This window comes from Manacus vitellinus, unplaced genomic scaffold, assembly GCF_001715985.3.
Source record: "Manacus vitellinus isolate BGI_N305 unplaced genomic scaffold, ASM171598v3 scaffold_22_pilon, whole genome shotgun sequence".
Taxonomy (NCBI): Eukaryota; Metazoa; Chordata; class Aves; order Passeriformes; family Pipridae; genus Manacus; species Manacus vitellinus.
The window spans coordinates 12,034,809-12,053,586 of record NW_021939632.1 but is presented as its reverse complement, the minus strand read 5'-3'; the positions used below and the strand labels follow the sequence as shown (position 1 = coordinate 12,053,586).

At 36.4% G+C, this 18,778-nt stretch overlaps 1 protein-coding gene across 2 annotated transcripts in view; it reads right to left on the bottom strand.

Annotated features, from left to right (window-relative positions):
• Positions 1–9,588: 9,588 nt before the first annotated feature.
• Positions 9,589–18,778, bottom strand: part of CSRNP3 (cysteine and serine rich nuclear protein 3) — a 53,486-nt gene continuing 44,296 nt past the window's right edge. For both annotated transcript variants that reach the window (XM_018072666.2, XM_008930999.3), the window contains exons 4-5: positions 13,842–14,138; positions 9,589–12,354 (exon numbers count right to left, since the gene is read on the bottom strand). In XM_018072666.2, coding sequence (XP_017928155.1) covers positions 11,311–12,354; positions 13,842–14,138 — 1,341 coding nt within the window. In that variant the 3' untranslated portion in view covers positions 9,589–11,310. The remainder of the gene's footprint in view (positions 12,355–13,841; positions 14,139–18,778) is intronic.

Here is an 18,778-nt window from a genome sequence, read left to right as displayed (position 1 = left end):
TTAATAATAACTTTGTTCTTTTTTCCGAAATAATGTCATTACAAATAAATGCTGTTTTAGGTATTGGGTCTGGTGGGTGGATGAATGATGGTATGTAGGGTTTTTTACTTCTAATGGGGGGAGGGAGTCTGTGGATAATTTAATGGTATCTGCAGAATGAGTTCAGTTTCTGAATAAAAGCAAGAAGAAATCCTTTCAGTCATTCTAAGTCATCTAAAAGGACAAAAAAGTGAATAAGCAAGAACCAGTGATAATTTGTTGGAAGCATTATCTTAAACTAATTTATTTTTCTGGCTTGATAATGCCTTTACGTTGTGTCTTGGCTTCTGTAGGGCTTTTGGTGACACTTGTGAGAACATCCTGTGAAGTTAAAGCTGTACAACTTAATAACTGTGAACAGATATTGATAAAAAGCCTGTACTGGGAAGGGTTATTAATACCACTGTGAAACTGGAAGGTTGTGTAGAACAGCACTGCCTGTGTCCTCTGATAAATGTTTTAATTTGGTAATGGAATACAAAGTATTACTTTTGCAGATCAAACCAATATTGGAAGGGCAACAAATGCTCTTGACAAACTGGAGGAGCTGAGGAAAAATAGAATGCAGGTCAATAAGAAAATTGTTGAACAATATGAATAGAGGATGGGAGATTACACAGAGAGCAGCTGTGTTGTGTTGAACACCAGTTATGAAATGGGAACTCAGTGTTCAAGGAACATGTTCTAGAAGACAAGGTATTTAGCACAGTGGTTTAAAAGGACTTGTTCTTTTAGTTCTTAGTTCTCATGTTATACAAAAAAATGCATATTATTTTTAATATCACCAAAGGATAATTTTTTCATGCAATCTGTATCTCTTAGAAACTTGTCAGACTGGAATATGCATATGTTAATATCATTTATCCACTCACTACCAGTTGGGTTTTTGTGGTTTTAAGAGGTAATGTTCCAAATGAGGGTAGAATTTGAATTTTAAGGAGACAAGTGTTCTCTTGCACTCGGAGGGAAGAACTTCTTCATGAGCAATGCTAGAGAAGCTCCACTTTGTATTTTTTGTTTTTCTAACTGGTAATTTAAGCTCATATCATAGCAGATAGAGCAATATATGCAGTTGTTACTCTGTTTTCTGGAAAGATTAGGTATAGCATTTCACCTAGTTATTATATTTTGTCTTTAGTTCTAAGTGTGAAAGGGGAAAATTAATTCTGTGATTTAAAAATTATCTTTTAAGATTTTCTTTTCATTTTTTGAGATTTCTGGTATCCTTTAAACTATGAGTGACATTTTAGTCTGTATTTTTGCAGTACTTAGTACAGCAGCAGTTCAGCCTTACTTGGATTCCCTACTACCTGCCAGAAAAGAGGGAAGCAGATCTAAAACTTTAAATGAGGTTTTTGTTCTATTCTGTTTGAAGATCTGAAATTAACTTCTGTGTCTACACTGAATATTGCACTTCCAAATATTCACACATACATGAGAGAGAGAGAGTGTGTGTATATATATGTAGACATCATAGTAGAAGAGCAATAGGACATCTGTAAATACGACTGGAGATTTAAAAAGTTGGATTCTGATTATTTTTTTGTAATTTAATAAAAAAGCAGCAGCATCTTCTGGATGTTGTTAATGTTCTCCTGAAAGTGGCATTCAGAAAATCAGTTTATTGCAGGGAGGTTCTCTGGCTCTTCTTTTTTTTTTCCTAATTTAAAGCACTTTCAGTAATGGTATTATGCTCTTCTTGGCCCCCATGAAGGGGAAAAAGACAAATACTATTACATATACAGCATGTAAAAATTCATACATCAATCAAATAGCTGTATAAACTGTTGAAGGTCGCTACAACAGCAGGCATCAGTGTTAACCTGCATCTCACCAATGCTCTCTTACACATCCAGGGAGGTAATCACAAGTGCTGAAGGCTTGATTTCAGGCAAGGACACCTCAGCTCCACTTGCAGCAGGACAAAGTGGGTCCTAAACATTTTGGGACTTCAGGGCCTGTGGCTCTGGGCAGCTCCTGCCTGCGAACAAGAGGTCTGCCCTTGGTTGTGGCTCTGCCTGGTTACGACACCGTTCACTGCAGTGTGAATTCGCCACACCGGAGGACTTTGTTTTATCACCCTTGACAATAACTGCTGGTTTTCTCTAGGGTGAGTATAGAATAATGTGAGTACTATTAATAGATAACTTACAAGTGAACCTTAGTGTTAAATCTTCTTACTTCTGAACTGGCATCCTAGTATCTTGAATTAGAACACCAGTGTTGAAAGTTGTTTTACAACGTTTTTTATGTCAATGTGGCTTAGCAAGCCCTGGAGCAGCCCTGCTAACCATAGTTCAATGCAATGCCAAAGGCAGTGTGATTAGCAGACATTAATCTATTTCATTTTGTGTAACTCCTAACTAAAAACAAATAATACCCTAAATCCTGTGAGAACTTTTTTTATCATCTAGAGAACACCTGATCTTTATCAGTTTTTGTAAATTCAAATAATTTAGGTATATGCAATTTATTATTAAAGCACACTTAGGGACAACTTTTAGAAATGTACAGCTCAATTTTAATAAATATCAGAATGAAAATATGGCAGATACTGTGATTCTTAATTATTTTCTTAATGAAGCAGTGTTGATTGGCAGTTTTCAAAATAAGCAGTTGTCCTGAAATGTAGCAGTTTGATTTATAGCCATTGAAATTATTTGCTGTATAACGTTACTGCAAATTGTCCACCAGGGAGAGCTGGTGCAAAATTTTATTCCAACAATTGCTTCATTACCTTATAATAAAAAATATTAAATTCACCATGATAGGCACAGGTGAATCAGGTACTTTATTTCACTGGCCAAAGAAAAGTGTAGGCAGTAGTATCATGAAAGGGCAGATGGATATACCTAACAAGGCATTTCTGTTTATTTCTTTAATTGGCATACAAATATTTGAAAATAAAAACAGACACCAGAAAAACCCCTCCACACAAACTGTTTATGTTGTCAGACTATGAGGAATGGGAGAAATGCCTGAAATTTCAGAGTGTCTTTGGAGGTTCTAGAGGTCTTGGGTAGGAGCTGCAGAATTAATTCTGGTTCTCTTAGTTGAGAGAGGAATCTCTTATGAGTGCACAGCAGAAATAAGAAGCACATTCACTGGCAGCCATGATGTAACGTAGAAACCTGTTTTACTTCATTGCAAACAAATGGACAATATATATTGTACAATATATAATAAAAATACAGCTGATACAAGTGCCACTAATTAACAAAAAAAACTAATGTTAAGACTTAAAAATGCTCATTTTTGTAATATATACACTGCAGTAATAAGCCACAATAAATACATCAAATTCCATATCATTCATAATAAATACTGAAAATATAAATACAGAAGAATACAGTTAATTTGAATAAATTATTACAGCGTAAGGTCTAGGTTAAGTTCTGTTGAATATTATTGTAGCTTATATTACCCTTTGGCATCTTTGATGTTACAACTTGTTTAAAAAAAGGAAATTAAGGAAATGTGTAGTTCATGAAGCTTAAAATTATTTCCATGTACAGATTTTAAGATGAACTTTCTTTCCCTTCGCTTCTTCAAACAGTTTAAAAGCAGCAGTCCAATTAAATATTTTGCTTTACTGTTGAGATCTCCATTATTTTAGTATACAAGATAATCTGTAATGGAAAATGTTAAGTACTTAACATAATTATTTTTCTCAGAAATTAGTAAAGTTAGAAGTAATGTACAAAGTTTAAAGAAATGGCTGCAATTACACCACAGTTTTACTAGTCCCATTTGAGTGGATTACCTGTCTGAAAGACCATCAGCTTAAGTGCTTTTGAATCTATGCTGTGGTGTATTATTTAGCACTTGCCAACAAAAATTTCAAAAGCAATTTTATATTCTTATGGGGAAATATATATATATATATATATACACAGAGAGAGATGAACCTCCTGAAAGACAGGGTTGGACTAGACAGTGTAAATGTTACAGTCTGTATTTGTTAAAACAATGAAAATACTTTAAACATATAAAAGGTAATAAGTGTTGGGTTTTGTTTGTTTGTTTTTTTACAAATTTTCTATCTATTTGCTATAGATGGAAACAAATCAAAATAACCAATTAGCCATGTTTTATGTTAACAGGTATTAACCAGTACATTTGTATTAATAATTTTATTTTTAAAGGTAATTACATCAGAATGCAATTTAACTTAAAAGATCAACTTTACTAAGACAATATTACAGGCTGAGGCTCTTAGGAATGGATTTATAATCTACAGATTTTGACTATTTTTGCACTGTTAAATGTCTAGTGCTTATTTTACATCAAACAATTTTTAACATGTTTCACAAACTACACTTCAGACGTATTTCCATAGAAGCGCCTATAGTCAGTCAATTAAAAGAAGGGCCCAGTTGTTAAGCACTGTTTACATGAGCAGTTGATGGTACTTGTGTGAAATGGCTGGGAAAAAAACAGCATGTTTGCTTTGGGTTTTAAGAGAACCAGCTGCCACTGCACAGGATGATCTTTCCAAGAAGCTGAAAACTGGTGCTAAATTTGTATCTGTACTGATCCCCTAGTGCCCCAGCAAAACCCAAAACTTCAAGAACATACTTTAAAAGTTCCAGATGGAGAAACCTAAAATGCTATAATGTGCTATAATGTGTACTAAGTCTCTTGAAAATCCCAAACTAAAATGCTAATAAAAAGAACACCTATTTTGTCTTTGCTTTTAACGTCTCTTGTTATCTGAGAAACTGGTTATATGAGAATATGTGCTTGGGAGCAGAGTTAACAGAAATGATACAGAAAATGACTTTGTAATTGCCATAGGCAAAGAAAGGACATGGTAGCAGTGCTTCTAGGTGTGGCTTTGCTTTTTAGTTTTTACCCCATGCATTTGGATAAGTCTTTTATTTAATGGCCACCTGTATGCAACTGGTCTGGAAAAATGGCATTTCCTGTTTGCACTGAGTTCGTTTGGTTTAAAGTATATTAAGTAACAGAATCAATATTATCATCTAACATGGGCAAGCTTGTAGTTGAACATCCATATACTTTTCCATCCTTGTTCTGGACAGATCTTAATTTCCCATTTTCCTTCCTTTTTTTTTTAATATGTAATGTTTTGGTTTGCCCTTTAGAAGAAAGATAATCTTCATCAATCTGCCTCTTGCCTTCATCTTCTTTTCCTCTAAACTGTTCTTTCTATCCTCCCCTCACTCTAGTGCTTCAAGACCAAGGAGTACCTTGATTCTTGTGTTAGAACAATGATGTCCATTTTCCTGTCTATCATGAAAAGCCAATCCCATCTTCATGGTTTATTGGAAAAGTGATCAGTTAGAGAAGAATGCACATGAGAGGCAAACTTCAACTTGGTTCTACTGGACATTCATTCACGAAACAGAAGTGTCATTGCTAAGATCGAAATTAAGATAACTGAGTAAATAAAGGACAAAGTTTGCCCTTTAACTTTTTTGTCCCACCCCCAGCCTTGGATGAAGACTATCACCGTCTCAGTTGAGAAGCTGCAGTACAGAGCATCAGGAATGTGGTTCTCCAGGCAGTGGGACCTCCTGAGTTCTGAGTGTCCTCCAACCACAAAGACTGCATAGCACCAGAGCAACACACATTTTAACTCACAGAATCACAGAATGGCCTCCTCTGGAATGGACCTTAAAGATCTTCTAATGCCAACCCCCCTGCCATGGGCAGAGATGTCTAGATCCAGTTGTTGAAAGCCCCATCCAACCTGGCTTTTCAAGATCTAATTCACAGCACAGAGGACACGGGAGTTGCCCTTTTGCTCAGCTGTAATGAAAAGTCTTACTGTACAACAGACCTCCCAAACACTGACAGGAAGGAAGGCATTAAAAAAGAACACTTATGCTGCACAACACGTTTCATGAATTGGATGTTCCATATAAAAAGTAAAATTCTTGGTATCAGCCATTAGAGTAACAGAAAAATCCTCAAGGTTGTTATAACTTTCCTCCTTAAGTGGAAACAATACTCTGGCACATTTATTAGCAACAACATTAGAAGCTGCCTTGGATTTAGGAGTAGGAAGAGACAGTGAAAAGGAAAAACTTGTGTAGAACCCAAGTGTGTGTTCACTCGGACATCTTTAAAACTAAATTGCACTTGTTCATCACTTCACAATGTTTGCGCTTTGGATTTGACATTTCTTGGAGAAAATGGACAATTAATAATTTGCACATAGACAATGATTACAGAGAATAGCAAAATTAAGAATATTAGAAAAACCTGGAAACACTGAAAAGGCAAATGCTGAGATTTCTCATACCACAGAACATGTAAGTCTGTTTTGAAAATAACAGTTTTCTACCATTTTAAAAAAATAGTAATCAGATTTAATATTTTAGAAATAAATTCTATAGAATATATTCTCTGAGTTACTTCTAGTTTTTCAAAGTATTTTACATCAAATGTTCTGCAACCATAATAAAGTAGATGATAGAATTACTCTTCAGTCTCAGCAGGAATGCTTGAGGATTTTCCATATCATCCTCTTCTGTCCCTGTTCCTGACTGTTTCAGGAAATAAAACAACTGGCACAATGAACATGAGTTTATACAACTCATGAGCTGTAACAATGGAGATCCTTATTTAGCAAATGCCTTTTAAAAGGATATAATGGGTCTCTCTTGCTTTACGTTTGAGTAAAGGCAGCTGCTTTGCTCCAGGAGCAGTCCAGGCAAGGAGTTCCAACGGACAGAATTCAGCCAGCAAAAGAAGACACTGTACAGGGGAGTAAGACTGCCTGCTGCTTCCAAGTGTGGTGTTGCAGGCAAACTACAATCTTGCTGCTCAAATGTTAAGCACTTGACAGGTAAATGTTGTATATGCAACACAGCTTTTATTCTAATTTTTCACTGTGCAATTTACTGTTAAACTTCTGCTCATTAATCCCATCTAAGGAAAGGAGAGTTTGCTTTAGCTGTGCTTCACATTAGTGAAAAATTTCTGTTCAATTCTGGACTGGGCTTTATTTGGAAAGTGGTGTAGTCTGCAGTACAAAAATTTAGTTATGATACCAAAAAAAAGAAGAATAAAATGGTATTTTGCCTGTTTTAAAGAATTATGTTTTATCACAATATCTCCAAGTACATTACAAACCAGAGCACAGAGAATGCAAGTGACACAATAAGATAAAGGCAAAGGCAACAGAACCCAGGTCTCCTCTCTCTGAGCCCAATACTCTCTATCTAGTATATCACATTTCTATCAGAGAGTCAGGAACACCTGAAATATTAAAAAACATATGTTCTGTTTTGCATACAAATATATGTATACAATCTTTAAAAAACTAGCTGTGTTTGTGAAGATACTCCCTGTGAGGCAGGGAAAGCGACATGTTATCACATTTACTGACATAAAACACGCAGGTACGGTTTGAAAGTGGCTCTGGATCAGTCAGCAGTCAGTAACAGCACCACCAACACTACATGGGATTTCTGCAGCACTTCCACAAAAGACAGGATCGCTCTGTTACCAGAGCACTGATCAGGCTGAACTGGATCTATGGCCGTGTACGATGGACTTAAAATAAATTAATGTCAACTCCAACTATGATTCATTAGCAGGAGCTTGTGTAAACGAAAAATAGTAAAACTTTACAAATCTAGAACTTTCTGATCTAAATGGCAGACAACTCAATAAAGAATAGTAGAAAGTTTTACTGACCAGCTTGTAACTTTTTAAGGATGTTCAGTGGGCATGAGTTATAGCTCTTAGAAAGCAATTGCTGTAATTAACTGTGCAGAAAAGTTCTAATTTCATGTCTAACATCGGTTAAAGCTTTGCATATATTTAACAATGCACTTTTTTCCAAGAAAGGCGAAGTTCACCTTATAGGCAAAAAGGCATCTGGTTTTAGGGGCTGTTTCAGTGATCTTCTGTATGAAAATTCTGGTTTATTTTAATAGAGGGAAATGCTTATGTTATGATCCATTTTCCTGAACTATGCAATATGATCAAAAATGATTACCTGGTTCCTTAGGAGTGTTTATCACTAGCCAGATATCTTGCAAAATAAAGCTGATACAACTATCAGTAAAGTAAACATTTCCTCAAATGATACACTGTGTTGACAGAAGCAAATACTGCTGGTTATCATTTAGTAATATAATACTTTTATCACACAGAAACAGCCTACCCAAAATGAAAGGACTGGTTATCAAAATGACTGTTAGCCAGTTGAGAAATGGGACACAGCATGCATTATTATATACTAGCCCAGAAAATAACATTAAAATATTTTCCATACTATGATTTATTTAAGCTTGTTTTCCCTAAATGAAGAGTATATTTTTTGTTCTAAACAAAACATCGAAGTCTAATCAAGTGGTGGGAAACCTGACTCACCTGATTTCTACATCCTACTCTAGATTTCAGGTAAATTAGCCCACCTGTCAGTTAAATTAGCCTTCCTGTTTGGTCAGGGCTGCAACTATTTTTTTTGTCACTCTAGTTAACTTACACATGCTAGAAAAGGCCTTAGCTTTGTTATTTGCTGGCATGGAATTGGCTGGGCAAAAGGTTTGGCCTATTTTTAAAAAATACATCTCTTCCAAGATGTAACTGCTTGTTATCCTGTGCTGCAGGCTTGAGAGAATTTGGCTGCATTCACCCCTGATGCCCCAATGGCATGGAACACACACATCTCAGTACTCCAAAGTTTATACAGGTGCTGATATTAACCAGGACTGGGATCTGAAGCCTGTGAGAATGGAAATAGTAAATAACCACCACCTCAGTATTTAAAAACTGGATGACATATATTTTATGAAGTTAATCACTTACTGTGCTTGCTGATAAAATTAAAGATATTTTTCAGGTGAAAGCACAGGGGCCAGGAAAATAATTTCTTATTGCTCAGTAAGGGGGTGAATAATAAAACAAAAGATTTCATTTAACTTTCCCCTGAGATAAATACCCCAGTAAAGTGTGTGTGGTTCTCCAACACACTCTGAGGGTAAAGAGCTGCTCCTGATCCTCATCTACTGTCCCAGCTCAAGCAGAAGAGATTTGTGCTTTTGGTGCTGGTGTTAAGTGAGAGTGCCAAATTTAACTCACTGTTGATGCAAGATGCCTGTATACACAGAGACTTATTACATTTGCCCTTAGAAGATCCTGAACAGAATAATATTATTCTCAGATGCAGAACTTGAAGAACCAGCACGTTTCTCTTTAAAACTCAAGGATATTTGTGTTGCAGAATACGGGTGTTTACCTGGCTACTCAACCTTAGAGAAAGAGACTACAGTGTTCTGTGACTACAGGAGGAACAGCAGCTATGGAATTGCTGAGCCAGATAACAAACATGAATGTGCTTTCTCAGGAGGTGGAATACGCTGCAAGTTTGGAATCCAGTCCCTAGAGAACTAGTCTTTTCAATGCAGTTCATATAAACTGTGTAGGACTTCTTGTGGAAACAAGTAAATAAAAAACCTTTCCAGCTACTACATGGAGTAAAAATATTTTGCTAATTTAGCATAAATATGAGAAGTCATTTTACCCAGATTTCATATAAAAACAATTAAGTTATCTTTTTTTTTTCAATGAAAAGCCCATTTTACACCTGGCAGTTTTTCTACTGGAGTACTGTACGTGTTGTTTTAAAGAGCTTCTAACCAGAAGAGTCATTATTACAGAGCTAAAATTTACACTGTGTTTACATGCACACTGTTAACCATCTAGATTTGACACAGATAAAACTAAGATGCTGATTCTTATTTTGACAAACAAGACAGGTCTACATTTCAACTTACTTGATGTAGAATAAATAAAATTTCAGTATTAGAAGAATAAAAATGCTAAAATAGATTTTGAAATCAAAATAAGGCAGTGCAGAATTTCCAGTGCAGCGAAAACCTGGTTCCTATGCCTCCTTTTCTAGACAAGAGCAAGATTGGTTAATAAATTAAAAGTTGATATACAGCAGGTACTTTTAATTCCCACTTCATTTAAAAACAAACGGATCACAAGGTAATGGATATCCATATGATGCACATGCTATTTTCCTTGCAGACTTCTGCAGCTACAAAATTTCTGAAGCTTTTTTCCTCACCGAATCTGCTGTTTCCTATTTAGACCAAATGATGCTACATTTGAGGTACAATCAGAAGTCCACAAAAGCCAGTCTCATATTTCATAAAAACTGTTAAATGTTTAGGCAATCTAGACAGTTCTGCATTTTTTCCCATGCTTTATTTAAGCTTTGATCAATAAGGCTCTGCTTTTATAAATTGCATACTGACATATTCATAAACTGGCTTGGGAAAAACATCCAGGTTTTGTTACAATGAATTTTAAGATCTTAGAAACGCCTCAGAGAGTGGGGCTATGGCATTTCTCCAGAGTGGTTCACAGTTCCCACAGTTAATATAGTCCTGCAAAACAGCACTAAAGTGCAAAGTATCTGAATGGTTGTTGGGCTAAAAGGTGCTGTGCAAGCTTAAGCTACTGCTTTGCCATTATATACAAGATCCTTTTTCTTTGGGGTGAGGGTACTAGTTCTGGAATGCCACTGATTTTAGTTTTAATGGAGGATTGTCTACCTTTCTAGAAGATGTAAATGCCCCCTTTCTGACTATTCTGTTTGTCAAGAACAGTAAAAGAGAAAAAACAGCACACTCTAAAAATGTGTTTCAAGACAATTTACCAAAAATGGTATTAAAAAAAAAAAGAAGAATACAAGGTACTCCAGATGAAAAGTGGATATGCTCTTTGTAACTAGCTATGGATCTTCTGCTCAAATGAACATGCTGTTCATTTTTTTCAAAACATGAATTGTAAACTACCATAAATAAAATACATACAGTACAGAACAATTAAAACTTTTTTTGTACAGTAGTTACTTTTACGTTAAACTTACCATCTTTTCAGATACGTTGAAAATTAGGACTCTAAACATGATTATTTCAAAGTATCATTTTTAACATTTTTGCACAGGCCCGACAGTCAAAAACACAAAGCTTTGATTCAGAAAGCTTGGCAGGTTTCACACATGTCCATAGGTAGGCTACTTTGAAATAGGTTGGCTGTGTTTTTTTACTTACTTGTTTTATTTTTATCAAAAAAAGGTTTGATTATTTTTATTTAAATCTTTATGTGAACTGTTTTTGTGCAATACCACTGCCAGTGTAGCTTGAGAAAACACAATGTGTCTGGAACATTGATTACAGTCCAAGTGTTGTCTACCTCTTAAAAAAGTAAGATTCTAGGAAAATCCGATGGGAGTAAATTTTAATACAGGAAGTCAGTCCTAGAATAATTTTAATATTAAACAGGTACCGTTTCTACCACTGGAGATTTGATGCACTCCTCGTGCAGTCTGCTCTTTTCTGGGAGGTTTAGTGAATTCTCAGCAGGGTGCTCTTGCACGTGGCTGTCGCTGTTCAAAGCTGACACAAAGCCATCTGGAGAAGGACCTTTCAAGTAGGAGTGAAATTCCACTTGCGGGTGACTTGGCCTATGCTCAGTGTATAAACTGTTACATGGAGCACTGCCATCCCCTTCAGAAGAGGAGCAGCAAACAATCACTGAGGGGTTTGCAGAAGGGTAATGAGGGCTGCTAAAAGTTTCCTCTGATTGCCGTGTGTAGTCAACAAACTGTTCAGAAGTCATGTTGTAAGGCACCAGAGAAAGACTACCGTTCTTGACAGCATCCCTTTCTGAGTAAGTCTCACCGATCTGGTTAGCAGTGCCAGCAACGTGGTTCTCTATTTGGTAATACAGAGTTGAAGAGTTAGTATAGTATGAGGCATTTTTAGAGTGGTTTTCATGCACAGCAGTTCCATCAGAGTAGCAAAGGACAGAAGGAAGAGGCACCATATCAGCATGGGAGCCCATGCTTTCTACAAAATCATCTGCTTTTTCTTCCTCCTCATCTTCCTCCTCATCTTCCTCTTCCTCTTCATCATCATCTGATTCACTAGGGGCTAAACTCTGTGTGCTAGAATCTGTAACTCCACTACAAAAGCTACTCCCATCTTCCTCTTCCTCCTCTTCCCCTGGGCAGTCCAAGTCCTCGGCTGACTGGGAATGCATAACTGCAGCCGGAGGTTCAGTTTCAATCTCAAAATTTTCTGCAATTGAATATTCAACCGGGTGGGGTCCTGGACTCATAGAACTAGTGTGTGCACTTATCTCAGTGTGGCAGCCATTAAGTGCTGGAACTTGCTGCTCTCTATTTTTCTCCAATTCAAGTTTCATTATTGTGTGCAAAAAGTGAGTCCGTACACGGATAGGGTTAAATTCGATTCTACCTGCGGTATTGCTACACCCTTCCTTAGTGCAACCGCATGGGAAAGACATACGATCCACCTTTTAAAGAAAAGAATACAGATTAACAATACGTAGCATAAGCCTGGAGATATGACAACCTAGACAGCCTAGAGAAATAAAGTGGTGAAGTGGAATTCACCTTGAGAAATACCTGTAAGAGTAGTCAAAGCCAACAGTAATTCAGGGAGTCAGCCCTGGAATTGAGCAGTACTGAGAGGAACAGTAAGGGACCTGTACGTGCATCAATGCTGCACAGTAGGAAAAATACATTTCTGTTCCATAGGTGAAAGTACTACACAGTGGAACAAAAAATAGGTAGTTTTTGTATTTATGGATACAAAAATACTTCACTTTGTGCTCAAATCCAGGCAAAATCATTACCAGAAAGCATCTTAAAATTTGGTAAAAATTGGTAAAAGTTATGGAAACTAGACACCTATTGAAACAAAATTAATTATATATAGAAACCTATATAAAGTTGCCAATGGGGAACCTGACCACGGAAAATAGGAATAAAACCTCAAGTGCACTTTAAAAGGTATGCCACTCTATTGTAGGGGCAATATTGTAAGCTCAACAGACTGTGCACAGAACTTCTACATCTAAAAATGCTCATATTAAATTTTTAAAAATGTGCCTGAATCCCCATGTCAGCCAGTTCCATTAAACAGTTGAAGGTCTGTGACTTTCACCTACACTGTAATATCTAAACATCAGATATGATGCAGAGAAGTACCCTATAACATAATCTAGTACATGTTCCCCACATGTGGAGATGAAAACAGGAACAGCAAGGAGAATATATTATTTAAAATAGTAGAGAAAGTTTAGCTTGGATTTACGAGATAATGAAAAATGCATTCAGGAGGAAAACTCAGCTGCACAACAGCAACTCAGCAGAAACTAGTAGAAACCTTTTTTAGGGAATATTTTGGGACATGTACAGCTGACAACTATGTAAATGTACAATACGAAATACCTCTTCAGTCTGCAGAGGAAAAACCTGCTATATTAGCAGATACATATTTTTATTGCCTACATGCAAATTTATCATGCATAGATTTTAAGTATCATGCATGTTACATAAAGGACAGTACCACAGAGTGTCATTTATTGTTTCTCATTGAGTTTGGACTATAATTCACATTTGGAGTGTATGTTAATTGTCTCTAAAAGCAAAGATAATATCCGTTCTGAAATCGGCAGGCTACTGACTCTTCTGTTATCTGCATCTGCCTATTTAGGTAAAGGCTAAAGAAGAGTACAAGGAGCAGAACACTTGTATAAGAACAAAAAAACATCCTAAACCAATCATAAAATAAAGAAAGATATTTTAGGAGATTGTTTGTATTGATTGCCCACTATATAGTCTTAAATCGGGGCCTTAAAAAACTGGTTTGAGATCTGCAAGTGTTACTAATACTTGATTTCCAATGGTTATAACTTCAACAACAAAAAGTACACCCGTGTGCGTGGACACACCCCCCTCCCCAGATAATTAAACTGGCAATAACGCAGACATTTACCTGACATTTTATGCCTGCCAGACTGCAAGTGCAGGTTTCTGGGTCACAGAAGACACGGCAGTCACAGCCACAATCCTCTCTGGACAGGCGGATGGCTCGCAGCTCGTGTTTCTCTTCCACGTCAATCTTCTTCACCCCGGACGCTCGCAGCAGCGCCCTGCGCTTCTTTGTCGGCAGAGGCTGGAGAAAGAAGTACTCATCTACCTCAGTGTTGTCCAGATCAATGTCGTCATCAGAAATGTCATCCAGCGTCAGCGTATTGGCTTCTTCGGATTCCACTGTCCCATTCTTTGTCATCTGTTGCACAGAACAATCAACAAAGTCCTGAACTGCACTCACAGATATGAGTGTCACAGATGTAACTTTGTGTAATGCATTGTGAATGTGGAAAGCTATATGTAAAAATGCTGCATGACTGCCAGTAAGTTCCAGAATATGATCACATGTAAGGTGATCAGGCATTTCTTTCACATTTAGCTTACGAATTAAATATACATTTTTAGTACCATGTTTGTAATGAAGTAATTTTTTCTTAAGTTTCTAGTTACTTACCTGTTCTTTATTTACCTGTGCTTACCATTTGTCCTTGACTGCCAGATCTCATGCCTGTCTGAAATTCTAGTCTTTTCTATATTGTTTCACAAGATAATTTTTGAGACCTTAATTGATTCCTGTCTCTGAGCTCTTTGAAATTCTTAAATATCTCTTTTGAGACAGTAGTTATACTACTGACAGAGGTTTAGATGATGATGCCTCACAGGTTTGTAAATGGTGTATTCAATGTACTATTTATTATCCTATTCTTCTTTAGCCTGACAAGTTGTTTGATGTCTGTATAGCTGAGAACACAGAGCAGTATTTCTGCTTAATCAGTTGGGCAGATGGCTATGTTTGCTTCTTGAGTTGACAGTTTTAAGCCTGGAAGTCACTTAATTTTGCCCTCTTCTACCTACATTACTCCATTCCAACCTAAATGATTCTGTGATTCCATGTTTATTAGCACTGTGTTTCACAGTGCTGATGCATACAGCTCTTCTGATGTCCTTTCTGGTTCTCTTTGGTCCTGAAAAGAACATATTTAGCTTTGTGTTGTCATAGATTGTAGTACTTCAGTCATCAGTTCAGATTATTGTTAGGTAGCTAACAAATGAATACATTTAGAAAAAAAGGAAGCAAGTTGTTAACCTCTTGTGGAGGATCTTGAGAAAAGTTTTAAAAGGATTCATGCTCCTTTTCTAGGAATATGAATTTTTGAGCCTCTATAGAAACAAGTATCCTGGCACTATATTATTACTTTTGTACAGTCTAGCTCTCAAACCTTTCAAAAATTGTTTCAAAATTAAATGGCCATGAGCATTAAGAACAAACATCCAGTGCCACATTCATAAGATAGCACACTTCTGTACCATACTCCTGTAACTCATCTCATAGAGAAAGGGGTGAATATAGTTAAAGAGAAAAGGGGAAAAAAATTACTGCTCTGAAGGAAGGTAGAGCTCACTGGTTATATCTGCCAGATAACCACAGGTTTCATAAAAGTTCTTCCACAGAGAAAATTGCTTAAGAGTCAAAACAATATCAAACATTAAAACAAAATTCAGAGAGACAATGACATTCACTACAAACATGTCATTTGAATGTTTCTTACCTATAGAAAAATAGCCATTGAAACTCTTTCTTGGTTTTGCGTTATTTACTTGCAGAAAATTTCACCTTGGCGTGTTATCCCAAATAAATTTTTAGGCACCAGTTTTAAATACAGATAAAATACTGAAGTCATAAGTACCATAACCTGTTTCTTGTGCATTTCAATATTTAGACATTTAACAATTATCACCGTAAAAGTAACTCCCCATTTTTCTGCTAATTTGTGTCATCTCCACCTAGCTATGTTTCTGATGTACGAGAAAGCAGTCCTGAATTTTACCCATTCCACTATTTCTGCTTTTCTTATACTGCCAATTGCTCAAGTTTCCCATTTATATTAACAGGTCATCCTTTCCACAGTCTTTTGGATTGTAACTGTCATTTACGGCATTATTGAATTCCTTGACAGTGACCTCCTACTGACTGCTTACTCTTTTTGGCAATTGCAGTTTTGTGCTTATAACAACTGTGTAAGACAATCACAGGAAAAAAACCCAACAACCTAGTTACTCCTGACTTGTAAAGGCAGGTTAAAAGCCATACTCCTCCCTTTAAAGGAGGAGTCTCAGGGTCATGACTGGTAGTCCTTATTACACTGCACAAAGAAAACTTCTCCTGAGATCAGCAATCATCCCTTCTTAGCAATTCAGCACCGAGAGATGTTCTGCCACTTCCACAACCCACTTTATAAGCATTATTGTTTCTTTCTCTTTTCAATGTATTCTCAAACTTTCTCCCTGATTGAAGCCTTTGGAGTTTAGTGCCTTCATTTTATGCCATGTTTCAGTGTATCATCTGTTATCCCTGTAACATTCAAATCCCTTCTAGCTCTTTCTTCATCTTAAATACACACATTTTCAAAATTTCCTCTCAAACTTCCTTCAGACTGTTTTCTTACTCCATTTTCTCTTATGCATTTCACATTACAGTGGCTGGGAAAAGTTCTGCCTGGCCCTGGGACAATGGAGAGACTATTTACACCAAGTATTTCAACGTATTAGTTCAGTCAGGTAGGAAAGGCAACATTAGAAGTCATCCCTTTGTCTGTACATTCTGCAGCGAGAGACAGGTAAATCCACACAGTGATTAAATGCATCTTGAATTAGTTGCCTGAAGTGAAGGAGAGGGAATACTCCACCATACACAAAACTCAGCCTGACTATTCCAATCCAGAATGGCACGCTTCAGGTTTTTTTATATTTTTCATTTTATGTTAGCAAGGTAGAACTAAGTACAGCGTATTTTATGTTTCATTGCTTGCCCTTATTTTGGTTTCATATATAATAGGGAAATGACCTACCTAAGAAATTTGATTTCTCTACTTTTATATATGCAAGGCTCAAAGCACTCCTTAAGCAGATCACTGTTATTTAAGTTTGAAACTGGGGATGGGGAAGAATTCTAATCCCCGCTTCTTTAATTATTTTAGCATTTTATTCAATTACTCCTTAATAAAAATTAACTTTTAGGGTTCTTACCCATGAGGTGAATGCTGTAACTGTTCAGCTCACAAAGGCACCTACAGAACTACACCAATCCTGTCCTGTATTTCTCCTCCTCCTCTGCAAATCTTAACTGCCTTGCTACACAGCAGTAGAGCATTAGGGAATGGACTCCAGTCACATGCTGAACACTGCATGCCTCCAGCAGGCTGGAACATCTTGGCCATCAAGCAGGATTAGGCAGCAGTTTGCCATTTCAAAGCACCTTCACTCCTGACTCCTCTGTTGGATGATTTCCTTGTTGTCTACTCTGATTTTTTTACCCCTCAATTTTGCCACACAAAGAACAAATGAATTAATGAACTGAAAGATTCTAACATTATTCAAACAAGTAACTGGGTAACTACAGAGGGAGTAAGATTATCATGAACCATCAAATACATTTTCCAATACAGAACTTCAGGGGAGTATTAAGTTCTCTTGATTGTCATAATATTGCTCATCTGAATTAAATTTGACATGTAGATGGGTAAATTTCTCTCATAAAGCTAAAGGTTAATGCCATAACCACTGAACAAGGGAAGGGCCAATGAATATGTGAAGCCTTTGGGTGAAATTCACTCCAACTCAGTAAAATTTAGGATGGGCACCTTTGCCTGTCCTAGGTGGAAATTATTCCTTATAATTTCCCACAAAGGAAACCAACTGTGCCCATAGACCTGTGAGCCTTAACATCACTAGTCTCATGCTAATCGTTATAATAAATTTTAATTTGAGGAGACATTATGAGTAAGCAATAAGGACTATTGCAGCTAATTTATTGTGCTTACTCAATGTTTTCTCAAATGACTACCTTGTACCTTTCATTTGACAGTATGTCTTTTATGTCCAGATTGCCATTAGAATTTTCACACTCTGCTGCTAACAAGTGTTTATGCCACTGTCAGCAGTGTTTGTTTACACCAAACTGCTGGTGCTAAATGGTCAAAATGACTTGAAGATGATTTCAGTGTCTTTATCTGCTTTTAATTAGACATGTTTCTTATTTGGTCCTTCACTTTTGGCAAGCAAAATAATAAATAGTACCTAATATTATGGAAACTCAATTTCAGTATATTCCTGTAGTTCTATCTTTTTTAAACAAATTCTACAAGAGAGAGCACTTTCTACCCACTGACTTGTATGTTTTAATGCAATGCAAAAAATAAGAAAAATCTCAAGGAAACAAATTAAAAACCACACCGAAAATGTTACTTTCTGTTTGCATAATGTTTTTCAAACAGAAAAACCTCTGAGCCAACTTTGCTCTACTTCATTTTCTCATTTCCTTCATTTTTCTGTGATGTACAGAAATTCTGATGCAAACCTGATTAGCACATTTTCATTAAAGACCATAATTGCTGACATTGCCACCTCGGAATGCCACTTCCTTTTTGTTTTCATTTAGAAACTGTGTGAATGATCAAGCAGCTCTTCCATCTCTATAATGGAAAATCAGCCCTGTTGTCTTAAGCAAACAAAACATGCCCAGTACTTTACAGTGACTCTTCACTAATTCAGTAAATCCTGGACTTGCTTTTTATGTTTGAATTTTTTTTTTATCCCAAGTGCATAATCAGGGATGCAAGTAAACTGAGATTAACGGACTAGTTCAAAAAGGAAGTTTTTTGTTGGCTATGGTTTTATACACACCCCAGGGGGAAAAGAGATATTTTATTCTAGCAAAAAATTTAACACCTCTAAGATGCAAATAAGGCTCTCCTTATTCACTGAATACTTATGAAGAGATTTTGCAGGAACTTAGTCTCAATAAAGATTATCATCTACTAAAACAAGTGACTGGGAAGA